An 11844-nucleotide genomic window follows, 5' to 3' on the forward strand; every position below is an offset into this window, starting at 1 on the left:
CTAAACTGTTTCACCAATTACTAATCTAATTGTTACTATCCACCAAATTTCTTTCCATTATAATAACTTAAAAATTAGGAGCACGTTACCCTCAAACTATTACCTTTGCATATTATTTGTGAATATTTGTTGATCACTTAAATATTGTTTATTGTACAAAATGTAGTAGTTAGATCGAAGCTCAAAACTGAACTAGTATTGGACAAACCTCTAATATGGATAGTTTTTACATAACGAAACATAGTACAAATCAGACAAATTAAACATTTTCTAATATCTTAAAAACACGATTTTGGAACTCGCAGCAAAAAGATGGTCCATAATTGACAGGTTACTTTAGCAATTATTATTAATAATTACTTAAGAATGATTTTGCAATGGAATATTTCGCCAAAAGTTTTTTATTCAAACAATTGTTCAGATCCCCTGAGCTTGGTTAAATAATTATTCAACAAACACAAATAGTCCAAGAAGTTCACAAACACCAATATTTAATATACATACCCATATTAACTTCTATATTCTGATTTTAGAGCCGAACTGGACAACAAAAGTCAGTGTTCAAGGTTGTGAATGTTTCTCAAGGTAAGAAAATGTACAAGTATTTCACTAAAATCTTGAAATCACAAGGGTAAATTACTTGTGTTTTTAGTTTTTTTTATCATTACTTATAACATTGTACAATCTAAGTATCATTAATCCTTGACAATAACATATTGGCAGACTTGGTAAAGTTGTTGATATCATGGTAGTATCATATAGTAGTACACTGTTTGATGATTCACTTGTTATCAAGTCACAAACTAAGTTTGCCAGTAATATTCAAGTACAACTTGAGGCAAAGATATTACATTTTCCTTTCTCCTCACTTATAAAAAGCTTATATAGCTTGTTCAAAATATTTTGTGTTGTTTTAACAATTGAATCACTTTATTTATATGACCTATAAAATAACTCAGATCAGATGATTGATGAAAGAGAAGGGAAGTTTTACTAATTAACAAACATGGGTATTATGTCATTTTTATGCTATTTTGTATGTGCTTTTCTTTTTATGTAAATTTTCATGAAGTTGGTTTCAATCTTAAATGTCATATTGTTTCTATTTTTCCACTTAATTAGCCACTAATAAGACAAATATTAAAGTACAATACTATAATATACCATTTATAAAGTAAGAAGTTTTAGCCGATAAATACATAACATATAGGCAGGAAAGTAAGCAACAAATGGCCAGGTATGAGCTGATGATTAATTCACCAACTGTTGTCATGATGCATACAAATGGGTGAATAAGAGATCCATAAGATTGCAAAATAAGTATGTAATTTAATTGTGGGCACTACACAAGTTCTTAGAGATTTGGTTAGGAAAAAAGAAATAACAATTAATAGAGACTTGTAAGATTGATTTTTATAACTTTTCTTGTTAGCAATAATTCTTTGTAAGACTATTGTTTTTTTTACAGTTACATTTTTACAATTTAAAAGTGGACTTAGTGTGTACTTTTGTACCATCAAAGTTTGCTAAGGTCGATGTTAGCTGTACTATTACATTCTCTATATAATTTACTTCATTTACTACAAGATCGGATGATTCGTTTTGAAATAAAGTTTTTAATTGTCTACAACACCTTGTATATGATGACCTAACATTTTGCCAATTACTTTATCATTACTGTTTATTTTCAATTTAAGGGGAAGAATGCACACAATGAGAACAAAGCCAAATTAGTGGCCTTCCTTTAGGTTAAGTTTTTATTACACATCAAGTGGCCCAAGCCATCAAAAATTAGTTTCAATACATTGTACATTCCTTCTGAGGTCTCATCCTATTTAACATTCTCAACAGAATCAAGCAATCTTTCGACATTGGTTGACAAGTCCTTGTAAACTTACTTTAGCAAAGTTTATGTTATGTTAATAGATGTTTCTTCAAATTAACAATCTTTTTTATACCTCATTATGGTTTTATGGTTGTATAGATATTAGCATTATACACTTTAACTCATATCTGCATTAAAGTATATGAATTCTAAAGAAACAACCATCAACATAAAGAGCTTCTTCAGAAGTATTGTTTTGGGTGATACAGGTGTCATTTATCTTTTGAGATTAGCAGCCTTCATGGTTTCTGTAATTTTCACAATCTTAACCGCATCTTGATTACACTGACATACTGTTACTAAAATTCACAAATTTATGGTTCTTAGCAGTGTGTAGAGCTAAAACATTAGATGATTCTTTTCATTTAATAGGAAACAAATCAATTATGGAATAAAAACAAGGTTTGTATTCTTGCTTTGACTTGAGAAATCTAATCCATTTGTTGTAAAGTAATATATCTCTATTGTCAAGGGCGATTTAGACCATATATTTTAAAAATTAATTGTAATTAGATCTAAAGACCATTATTATAATTTCAGCTCCAGGACCAGTTTTAAATTTAGCCGGAAGATCTACTGTTGTGCTTACTAAACCAACAACCAACATAGGTGAGTTTCTGAAATATTTTAAAGTAATTAATATCCATAATGTAAGTTGCAGTAAACTTTTAGCCAATCATAACTTTCCAAACTGATTCCCCATTGCAAACAACTGTTCCTTTCATTTCCTAGCACAAATCTTCCATATTTTAAGTGTTGTATATAAACATTTTTAATTTCTTTTTATAGGGACTACTATACGTCCTGGAAGCAGAGTGATAACCATCAAGCGCCCAGTCACTATCAAAATGCCTCCACATTTTATCAGAGCACAGCCCAAGACAGCAAACACAGTCGATCTCAGGCCAGAGACAGGCAACCTCACGCTCTCTAATGGTTTCTCAGATATTGGCTCAAATTCACAACTAGTAAAACAGGTAATTCACTTATTTTAATAAAATTGTTACAACAATGTAAATTAAGTGTTATTTTCTTTACTTATGGCACAACACATTCACTGTAACAGGACTGGGTGAATCTCATTTTCCATATAATATAACACAAACATCACGTCAAACATACTGTATTACTAAAAACAAACTAAAAATAAATAAATGCATATTAAAATAGAGATAAGACAAACCCTCCAAAACACTCATGCGATCTATTCTAGGGAGTGAACATCCCTAACATCCATTCTCATCGTCTGTATATACCCCACTTGGAGTAAATCGTCGCTACACAATCGGTCAATGACCTTGGAGGGAGAATAGTCATGACATCAGAAGCTTAAACCTAAGAAGTAAGAAAGAGAGAGTGACAAACAACATCTACATCCAAATTTTCATTGAATTTAGTTTTTTATTTGATCCATCAAAACTTTAGGGTTGAATTTTGAACTGATTCTTCACTACATTATGAATTTATATTCATTGTTGAAATAAAAATTTAATAATTTTCTAAAAGACTTTTACTGTTGAAATATAAAAGTAAAAAAGATATTTTTTAATCCCTTAACACACTTAATAAAACACTTAGCATTTTTTTGTATCATGGTAAAATTACCTGGAAAACACAATTCAATTACTCATCCAAATGTTTTCATCTGGATTTGCTCTTATAGAATCTTTTTCTTTATCCTCTATTGGCAGGATCACCCAAGATGCAAACAGTTTAGATCCCACCCCTTTTTCCTTTCTGTAGTTCTCTTTCCTAATTACAGTTAGTATTAATGTATTGTAATTATTTCATATTCCAAGAAAAAGAAAATGTCATGCCATATTCTTATTAATATTAAAACATATTTCTGTGGGAAAAACCTTTGACTATGTTAATTCTGTTATTTTATTTAAATACAAAATGTTTAGTACACTCTACATGTTATTTGTTCCTTTTTAATATACAAGGTGTGTGTTTTTTTAAGTATGTATCGTTTTGATAGGTAAAAAAGTGTCTTTTATGTATAAATTTGTATTTACATAAAAGCCCATACTATTATCTACTTTTCTTTTCTTTTTTTTGTACTATCAATATTACCACTTTAACCACCACACATCATATTGTTTAACACTAGTTTTTAGAACAATCACCACACCCGAGTTACTTTGTTTTCCATACCAGTGTTTCTTTCATAATGTTGTTATATTTTGTTACTTGGGGTGCTATAGGTTGGAAATGTGTAGGAAGTTGCTGTCTAATTGGTGCTGCAATCTATTTGATTTGATCAAACATTAAGGCAATTTATTTCATTGTATTGAATATCAATTTGAATTTACTCAAGCATACTGTTTATTATGGTGGCAATATATTTTAATAATAAACAAAAAGGATTTACTACAAATTTTGAACTTCCTAGTTTAAAATTGGGTTTTTTGAATGAAGAACAAAGAGTTGTTATATTTCAATTCCACCCATTGCCTCCCCCTCATTGGAAGATAAAAAATTTAATCGTCAAACATAATTGATCCTTATTAATAAGATTTTTGTTCTAATAAGTAATTTTTAAATAACATCTTCAATAAATATTTCAGAAACTACTAAAAAAAATAATACTGGTTGTCTCATGTACACAATTATGTGCTAGAACCACCATTTTTATGGTTAAAGCACTTATTATATCGAACAACAAGCTTTTGTATACTCATCGTTTCAAAGTTTTCTGCCTGATTCGACATCCAAAACAGAATTAAATTTCAAAGAAAATCAATAACAGTGTGCTTTACACGATCAGTAGTATTATCGACTGGCGAAGGTGTTTAGAATATGCAAAAAAATGTAAACCCAATCAATTGTTCCCATAGTGGTGTCTGTGGCTTGACAGCAAGTGTAAATAAGCAGTTCTCACAGGACCACATTGCTGTAATGGTAGAATTTCAAATCGGTACTTATGTTTGAAAAACACGCTCACTATATAAACACACAACACAGTGCAATATAAAAACGATAGATTTATAAATTATTGAATTATAAAGTCATATATTTATTTACAGTTTACTGTTGGTTCTTATAGGGAAATAATGAAGAGGTTTTATCTGTAACACCCACAACCAAAGAGATGTCAGACGTCGGTCAGAAAAGACCTCATGATGATGAGTCTGATGAAACAAACCAAGGTAAGTGTCGTGAAAGTTATTAAATGTTATATCAAGGATTGAATATGTTTCATGTTTGATTTGATAAATAGTGATTTCTTAGTTTATCCTAATACTCTTGTACCAGCCTCTTATGTTAGCACTCAAAAGGTTTATACTATGGCTTGAATGTTGGCCAATCCTGACTAAACCTGTGCTTTCTGTACCTCTCAGAAGGTGAGGCCTAGTAGCTACACTGAGTATTTTAGCTTAATGATCAGATGTATTATAGGTTCATGTAAAAGGCTAAGCCAGGACACTGACTAAAATACAGGTCTTCAAGCAAAACGCCTTAGATGATGGGAAGGCTTTATTTTGTCAGCCACCCCTATTATAGATAAGCATGGAGCTGCACTTACAGAAAATCAACCACTTTTCTACCATATTCTTCCTTACCTGGTAACTTAATGTTATGTGTCCAAACTATCAACAAGCCATTATGAAAATGTTCATTAACAACATTTTTAATTGACATTTTATCTAATGACGTTATTAATTTTAAAATAATAAAATCTTGTAATAAAAGAAATTTTTTTATAAAGTAAGGTAAACAACAGTTTTTGCAACTGGAAATTATATAATTAACTATGTACAAATGTAAAGTATGGTACAACTTTTCATTTTTTACATTTTTTAGGTACGTATAAATTTACTTTAGATAAATGTTTCATGGCCATTTTCATTTTCAGACAAAATATTATTTTAATATTTACTATTAAATTTAGCATTCTTTGGATAATTTTAGATCACTATGTTTTTGTATAGCTCAATCATTAATTTATAATCAATAAAAAAATTACATGTTATTAAACTGTATCTCGCCTTTCAGAAATACACTAATTTCAGCCGGAAAAAGAATAAATCAGCTAATAAAATACATTAAAGGCAAAATGTGTTTGTGCCTACACACAGCTGACAAACATTGGTTTCCAAACAATAGCAGCACTGGACAGCAGACCAAAATAAAATAAAACTGCATATGTTTTTGTATAACTCAATCATTAATTTATAATCAATAAACAAATTACATGTTATTAAACTGTATCTCGCCTTTCAGAAATACACTAATTTCAGCCGGAAAAAGAATAATCAGCTAATAAAATACATTAAAGACAAAATGTGTTTGTGCCTACACACAGCTGACAAAATACATTGGTTTCCAAACAATAGCAGCACTGGACAGCAGACCAAAAACAAAATAAAATAAAACTGCATAAATAATAATAAATATCTTTATTGTAAACATTACAACATGATCATTGTATCACAATCATCAACTTAATTGAATACAACTAAACATTTTTCATTTATACCCTAATTTCTCACCTCTTGTCTTGGGATCAATCAGCCAATCATGTGGTCTCCCAGTTGTGTGCCTTAACCCTTTGTACTCTCCTGTCTAGTACCACTGTACATGGCAGATTCATCTGTCAGCTCGGTATTGTTTACACCTGTTTGTTGTTATAGCTCTCCAGTCAGTACTACTGGACATGTCAGTATCCCTCTCCACTCATGATTTCTCTACAGCTCGGATTTAAATTTTTTAAACTATAAAGATTTTGTATTTCTCATTTCATTCACTAATAACTTTTATGAATTAAAAAAGTTGTAATCCTATTTAAAAATTTCGTCTTGTGTTTGTAAAATTCCAAAATAATTGTAATATATTTGACTAATCTTAATTGTTTTAAGAGCATATTTAAATAGGTTTAGTTTACAAATAAACACATTTCTCACTTTTTATAGTTACTATTATAACCACGATAGCATATATAGTATAACTTTACCTGTTTCTACCTTTATATAAACAGCATAGGATATATGAATAAATAATACTAATGTTATAACTAAATAAATAAATTGTAAAAGATAAAATCTGTATACAATATTTTATCATATAAAAAAATTTTAACAGTAAATGTTATATTTTATGACATTAATCAATAAGTAAATGTGTTAAGGAAGAGGTAACAATAAAAAATAGAGACTACTCAAAGTTGTTATCATACGCCTTACGAATTTTTATATTCTGAAATTTCTCCTTCCAAGTCATTTCTTATGCCTTTAGATTGAAGTTCCTGATCAATCATAATGAATACGTCAATCATTTATTTGAAAAATAACGAAAACAGAATGATACTCTATAGAGATAGCTTGCATGCTCATCGGAACTGTTATCACATTGCCAGAAAGTCTTGAAATTCAGCAACAAAGCTTGTTTATAGCAGTTTCATATGTCATCACACATTCCAGCACTATTCAAAGGATAAATATCAATAGAGAATTTACAATAATAGAAGTCTATAACTCTGCAGTTGTCCAGTTCTACTGGAAAGGAGAGGGAATCGAGCATTTCAGTTGTACTGAGCTGGAGAGATGACCGGTCGACTTGTATGCAGTTAACTATGAGTAGAAAGAGGAAATTATGGTAAGAGAGTCGTTGCACTGTTTTCGTATTAAAAGAAAAAAAAAAAAAACAGAGGTAAGGGTTAAACTCGTCTACACCATAACACATGTATACCAAAATGGCTTTTAAACGCCTTCAGCGTTGTGTCACTTTTGATAATTTCCAGCAAACCATTGATAAATTGAACCCCTGCTTGAGCAGGCATACATTTATACGCTAACATTCTCCAAGACAGCTTGTCCTACCTGCCTCTATTTTCATATGAGTGTATGTAATCCCACTTTATCCTGAAAAAAATTGATATTTCCAAAATATAGAGGCAGGAATGTATCAACAGATGAAGATTTGAATGTTTGCTCTCACGACTCTCTCCAGCGAAGTTTGGAAATTATTCTGATCACTTATTTCGTAGTTAGAAAATTCTGGAAAAGTGTGTATTTGCACATCCTCCCGATAAGATAACAACAACATAGGCAAGATGTGGATATATGATTCCATAATGACATGAACAGCACCTGAATTGGGAAATATTTTGAAAGTAGTCTCAAAACAAACTTTAAACACACTTTGTCGACGAGACAACCCCTAAACGGGAAACACGTGATGGACAGACATATGGTCCATTTGAGCTGTGGGGCTGACTTGGTGTACAATATTATGTGTACCAAGGGTTCGTTTTTATTCTCTAGTTGGATTTAATTGTTCCTTATACCTTATATGTCTAATGTGTGTCAAACTTTTCAAAATTTTTTAAATTAAGAATATACTTAACAAGATAACTAATTGTTAAAACTAATACTGTTTGTTTTTAAAATAATGTTTATCACTGTAGTTTTGGGCAGTTACGTTTAATTATTCGGGTCATGGAGTAAATGTATTGATTCACTATATTAAGGATTAGTTTAGTTACATCATAATAAATATTCTTGTATGTTTTCAGAAAAATTCATGAAGTTGGGCTGAATCCTTGGACATAACATGATCTCATGAAAATACCAAAGCAGCAATAGCTGATATGCTAAGTTAGCTTATCTTGTTTACTCTTTACTTTTTACCTTCAAACTTCAAAATGAGATATCAGATGTATATTGTACATTTATTATTTCTTTTTGAAGTTTATTTGTCAAAAGTATTTGTGTTTAGATTTTAATGTTCATGTTTTAATACTTTGTTTATTTATGATGTTATCACTAGTTGTTTTTAAGTTTATGTAGCTTGTTACCATTTTATAAACACTGTATTTATATGGAGGTCTACCAAAGAGTACTTAAAGTGCCTTTTAAGAATTGCTTTTCTTGATTCGTTAAGTAGTTTGTAACTGTGTAAAGGTTACAGTGTATTCCAATAGCTTTATAATTAGTTAAAGTACTAAGCAAGTACCTGTGCTTAATATATTTTCTTTTTGGCTGTCTTATTTAAAACTAAACATCATGCTATGAAACACGTTTTAACTTTATTTGAAAACGTAAACTTAACTGCAACAAAATAATTTTAAAAACCCAATTCTTGTCTCTGTATTGCAATTCTTTCAATTTATTACATATTTTACTCTAGATCTGTGCAGTTATTTAATTTGAATTACAGCATGAATTTTTTATTGTCACCACTAAATAAAATGGGGATAGTTCATTTCCTTAAATGAACTACGAAAACCATAAACATTTTTTTTTTAATTCCAAATGCAATGATAACTTAGTGATAATACAGACAAAAATAAAATATAATGGAAGTGATAAACATGTGATAAAGATATCTTTCTCTCATATAATGTAGTTTATGGTGTTTAAGTATTCACTTTAGACTTCAAAATCCAGAATAAATAGTTCTGGATTGTTGTGTTTTCCTCTTCCTTTAAAATCTCTTTCCTCCAACGTAGTTAAGTTGTTTTATATTTTGTTAACTGGAATAGTACAAAAAAAGTATAAATATTTTAATTTTTGTTCAACATGTATATTACACATATAAAAGATATAGTCACAATGTTGTTTGGATTTACTTACATCTTACACACGGTGTTTTCTTTTGGATAGCTGAGTCATTAATTTAACTAAACTTTTATACTTGAAATGTTAGAGTCTTGGTGCCAAAAGCAAATTTTCTTTGTATAAACACTCTACGCAGTTTTTTGTGTACTCAATAAAAACCAATCTCCTCAAGAAAGAAATTGGTCGTCAGCAGTTAGAATTTTGTTGAAGTTAAAAAGTGGAGGTTATCAAAATGGTTGAAAGTATGAAGCAATTTGTTCAGCCTGACACCCTTAAAAGTCATATTTCACACATGTAAACAAAAGTTGTAGTCAGTAAATCAACATCAGCTAAGTACAAAAAAGATTAACTAATTTGTTTAAAAAGTTGAATTTAAGTTTTGTTGGCTGATGCTAATATATTTATTATTTAAGTTACTGACGGTTGGTTAAAAGTGTGTAGTACTAAAAAAATGTACATATGAAAAAATTAATTATTTTATATTTTTAACTCTATCTCCCATTACGGCCCACATCAAAACTATTGCAGGATGATCATTGATTTCTTTGATAGTGAAGTTCCAAGAAAATCTAGGTCAGAAAATCTAAGGAGTGCTTATACATTGCAAATTGGGCATTGGACTATTAAACCTATTTGTAATAATCTAAATAGAGTAGACATATCTACATATTTCATTGTATTTAATTTAGGAGAATTTGAAGGCTGATGTAATTTTTAATTAATAAAATATAATGTAAAAAATTATTTCCAATGTATTTAAGGAAACTATATATGTCCTTACTCAGGAAGAATATAAATATTCATATTTTTATTCTATAAGGTCAAACTAACTGTGTTGGTGTATAATTGAACAAACATTTTATTTGACAGTTTATATCTACATATATACTCGTATGTATTGTACTCTTTTACGCTCTTACAAAAACTGACATATTCTTTTACCACGAAAGTGTAACAGTATTAAATAGCAGTGAGTTTTTATGTCAATGATATTTTAAATTGAATTATTTAAGTGTTTTTTTAAGTTGTGCTTGATGCATTGTTTTCTTCATGTGATGATTTGAGTATGTCTGTTACATGAAGATTAATTGATATTAAAATAATAATCTTAATTTGTTCCTTTATAATCTTGTACTATTTTGACACTTTCAAAACTTACTTTCTGGTGTTAAATTTTTTTTTCAGTAAATAATCCAAACAATTAATGATACATACTTGGGCTAGATGTTACCAATGTTTAAATTTTGTAACTTTTATGGAGTAAATGTAATTAAGTACTTATCCTATAGTTCAAATGTTAAAATATCAAAACACTACAAAAATATTGTTGTACTGAAGTTGTCCTTACATTTATAAGTTTATATAAAATAAATTTTAAATTGTGTTTCTAAGTTTTTAATTCTTTGCTCCTTTAAAATTAAGGGATTTATTACTAGATCAGACAATGTTCAGAAACAACTCTGACCACTTTTTCTCGCAATAATATGGGCAACACTGAATAATATGCACTGAAGTTTACAGGCCAGAGACCTCTCCGACTTGTAATCTTAATGATATGCACATTTAACAAAAATAAGAATCAACAGGATACTGCTGTCTAGACCGTCAAATATTTTTATATTTGTGTGTTGGTGAAAGATAAATGCCACCAAGTAAATATTTTCTTCAAATTTTAATTCAATAAAACAGCCTTCCAATGCTTTATCCATTAAACATGTTTCCAATGAGGGTGTATTATATTGTGCTGATATTTAGAGAGGATCACAACACATCCACCTACTGTGCTAGAGCGTCAATTAAAGTTATTTACAATATAATTTTCCATATTTATTCTTGAAATTTCAGAGCTTTTCATTTTGTGGTCACACATGGCAACTACATGTGATGGAAATTCATCCAGTGTGATCTGTAAGCTATGTATTTGTGATGGTAGGTTTTGTTTATTAATATGAAACATAAATACGGTTTTCTAAATAATTTTGGTGTGAGGTAGTCTTGAGTATTTGATCATTGTGTTTAACTCACAAACAGCTGAAACACTATCCATAGAGCTCTCAATCTTATTTACACAGAGTGACCCCACACTCTCACCACTCGTAGCTCAATACACAGTCGAGGTTGACTGATAAGGGTTCAGCACAATATCCTTTGAAGTTAGTGAAAATACAGCGATCTCTAATTCTGTTGTGGGCTCCGAGAATGTCAGTGCTCTAGAAGAAAACTCTGAGGAGATCTAAAAGAGGAGATTAAAGAGCGCTCCAAGGAGGTCAGTATCATCAAAGATGGTACCAATGACTTTCACTTCTCAAGGGGCTTCAAGGAAGTCTGTCTTAATGCACGGTCAAGATAATTGTAATTTACAGACTGACAAATTTGTATACTTATTTAATCCATCAA

General features: G+C 29.8%; 1 protein-coding gene across 1 annotated transcript in view; it reads left to right on the plus strand.

Moving 5' to 3' along the window:
- LOC124372675 (host cell factor 1-like) overlaps positions 1-10795 on the plus strand; it is a 41585-nt gene extending 30790 nt beyond the window's left edge. The window contains exons 11-15 of the mRNA XM_046831084.1: positions 534-585; positions 2426-2494; positions 2675-2862; positions 4935-5037; positions 8403-10795. Of these exons, the coding sequence (XP_046687040.1) occupies positions 534-585; positions 2426-2494; positions 2675-2862; positions 4935-5037; positions 8403-8425 (435 nt within the window). The 3' untranslated portion in view covers positions 8426-10795. The remainder of the gene's footprint in view (positions 1-533; positions 586-2425; positions 2495-2674; positions 2863-4934; positions 5038-8402) is intronic.
- The last annotated feature ends 1049 nt before the right edge of the window (positions 10796-11844 follow it).

Source organism: Homalodisca vitripennis, unplaced genomic scaffold (genome assembly GCF_021130785.1).
Source record: "Homalodisca vitripennis isolate AUS2020 unplaced genomic scaffold, UT_GWSS_2.1 ScUCBcl_3719;HRSCAF=9429, whole genome shotgun sequence".
Lineage (NCBI taxonomy): Eukaryota > Metazoa > Arthropoda > Insecta > Hemiptera > Cicadellidae > Homalodisca > Homalodisca vitripennis.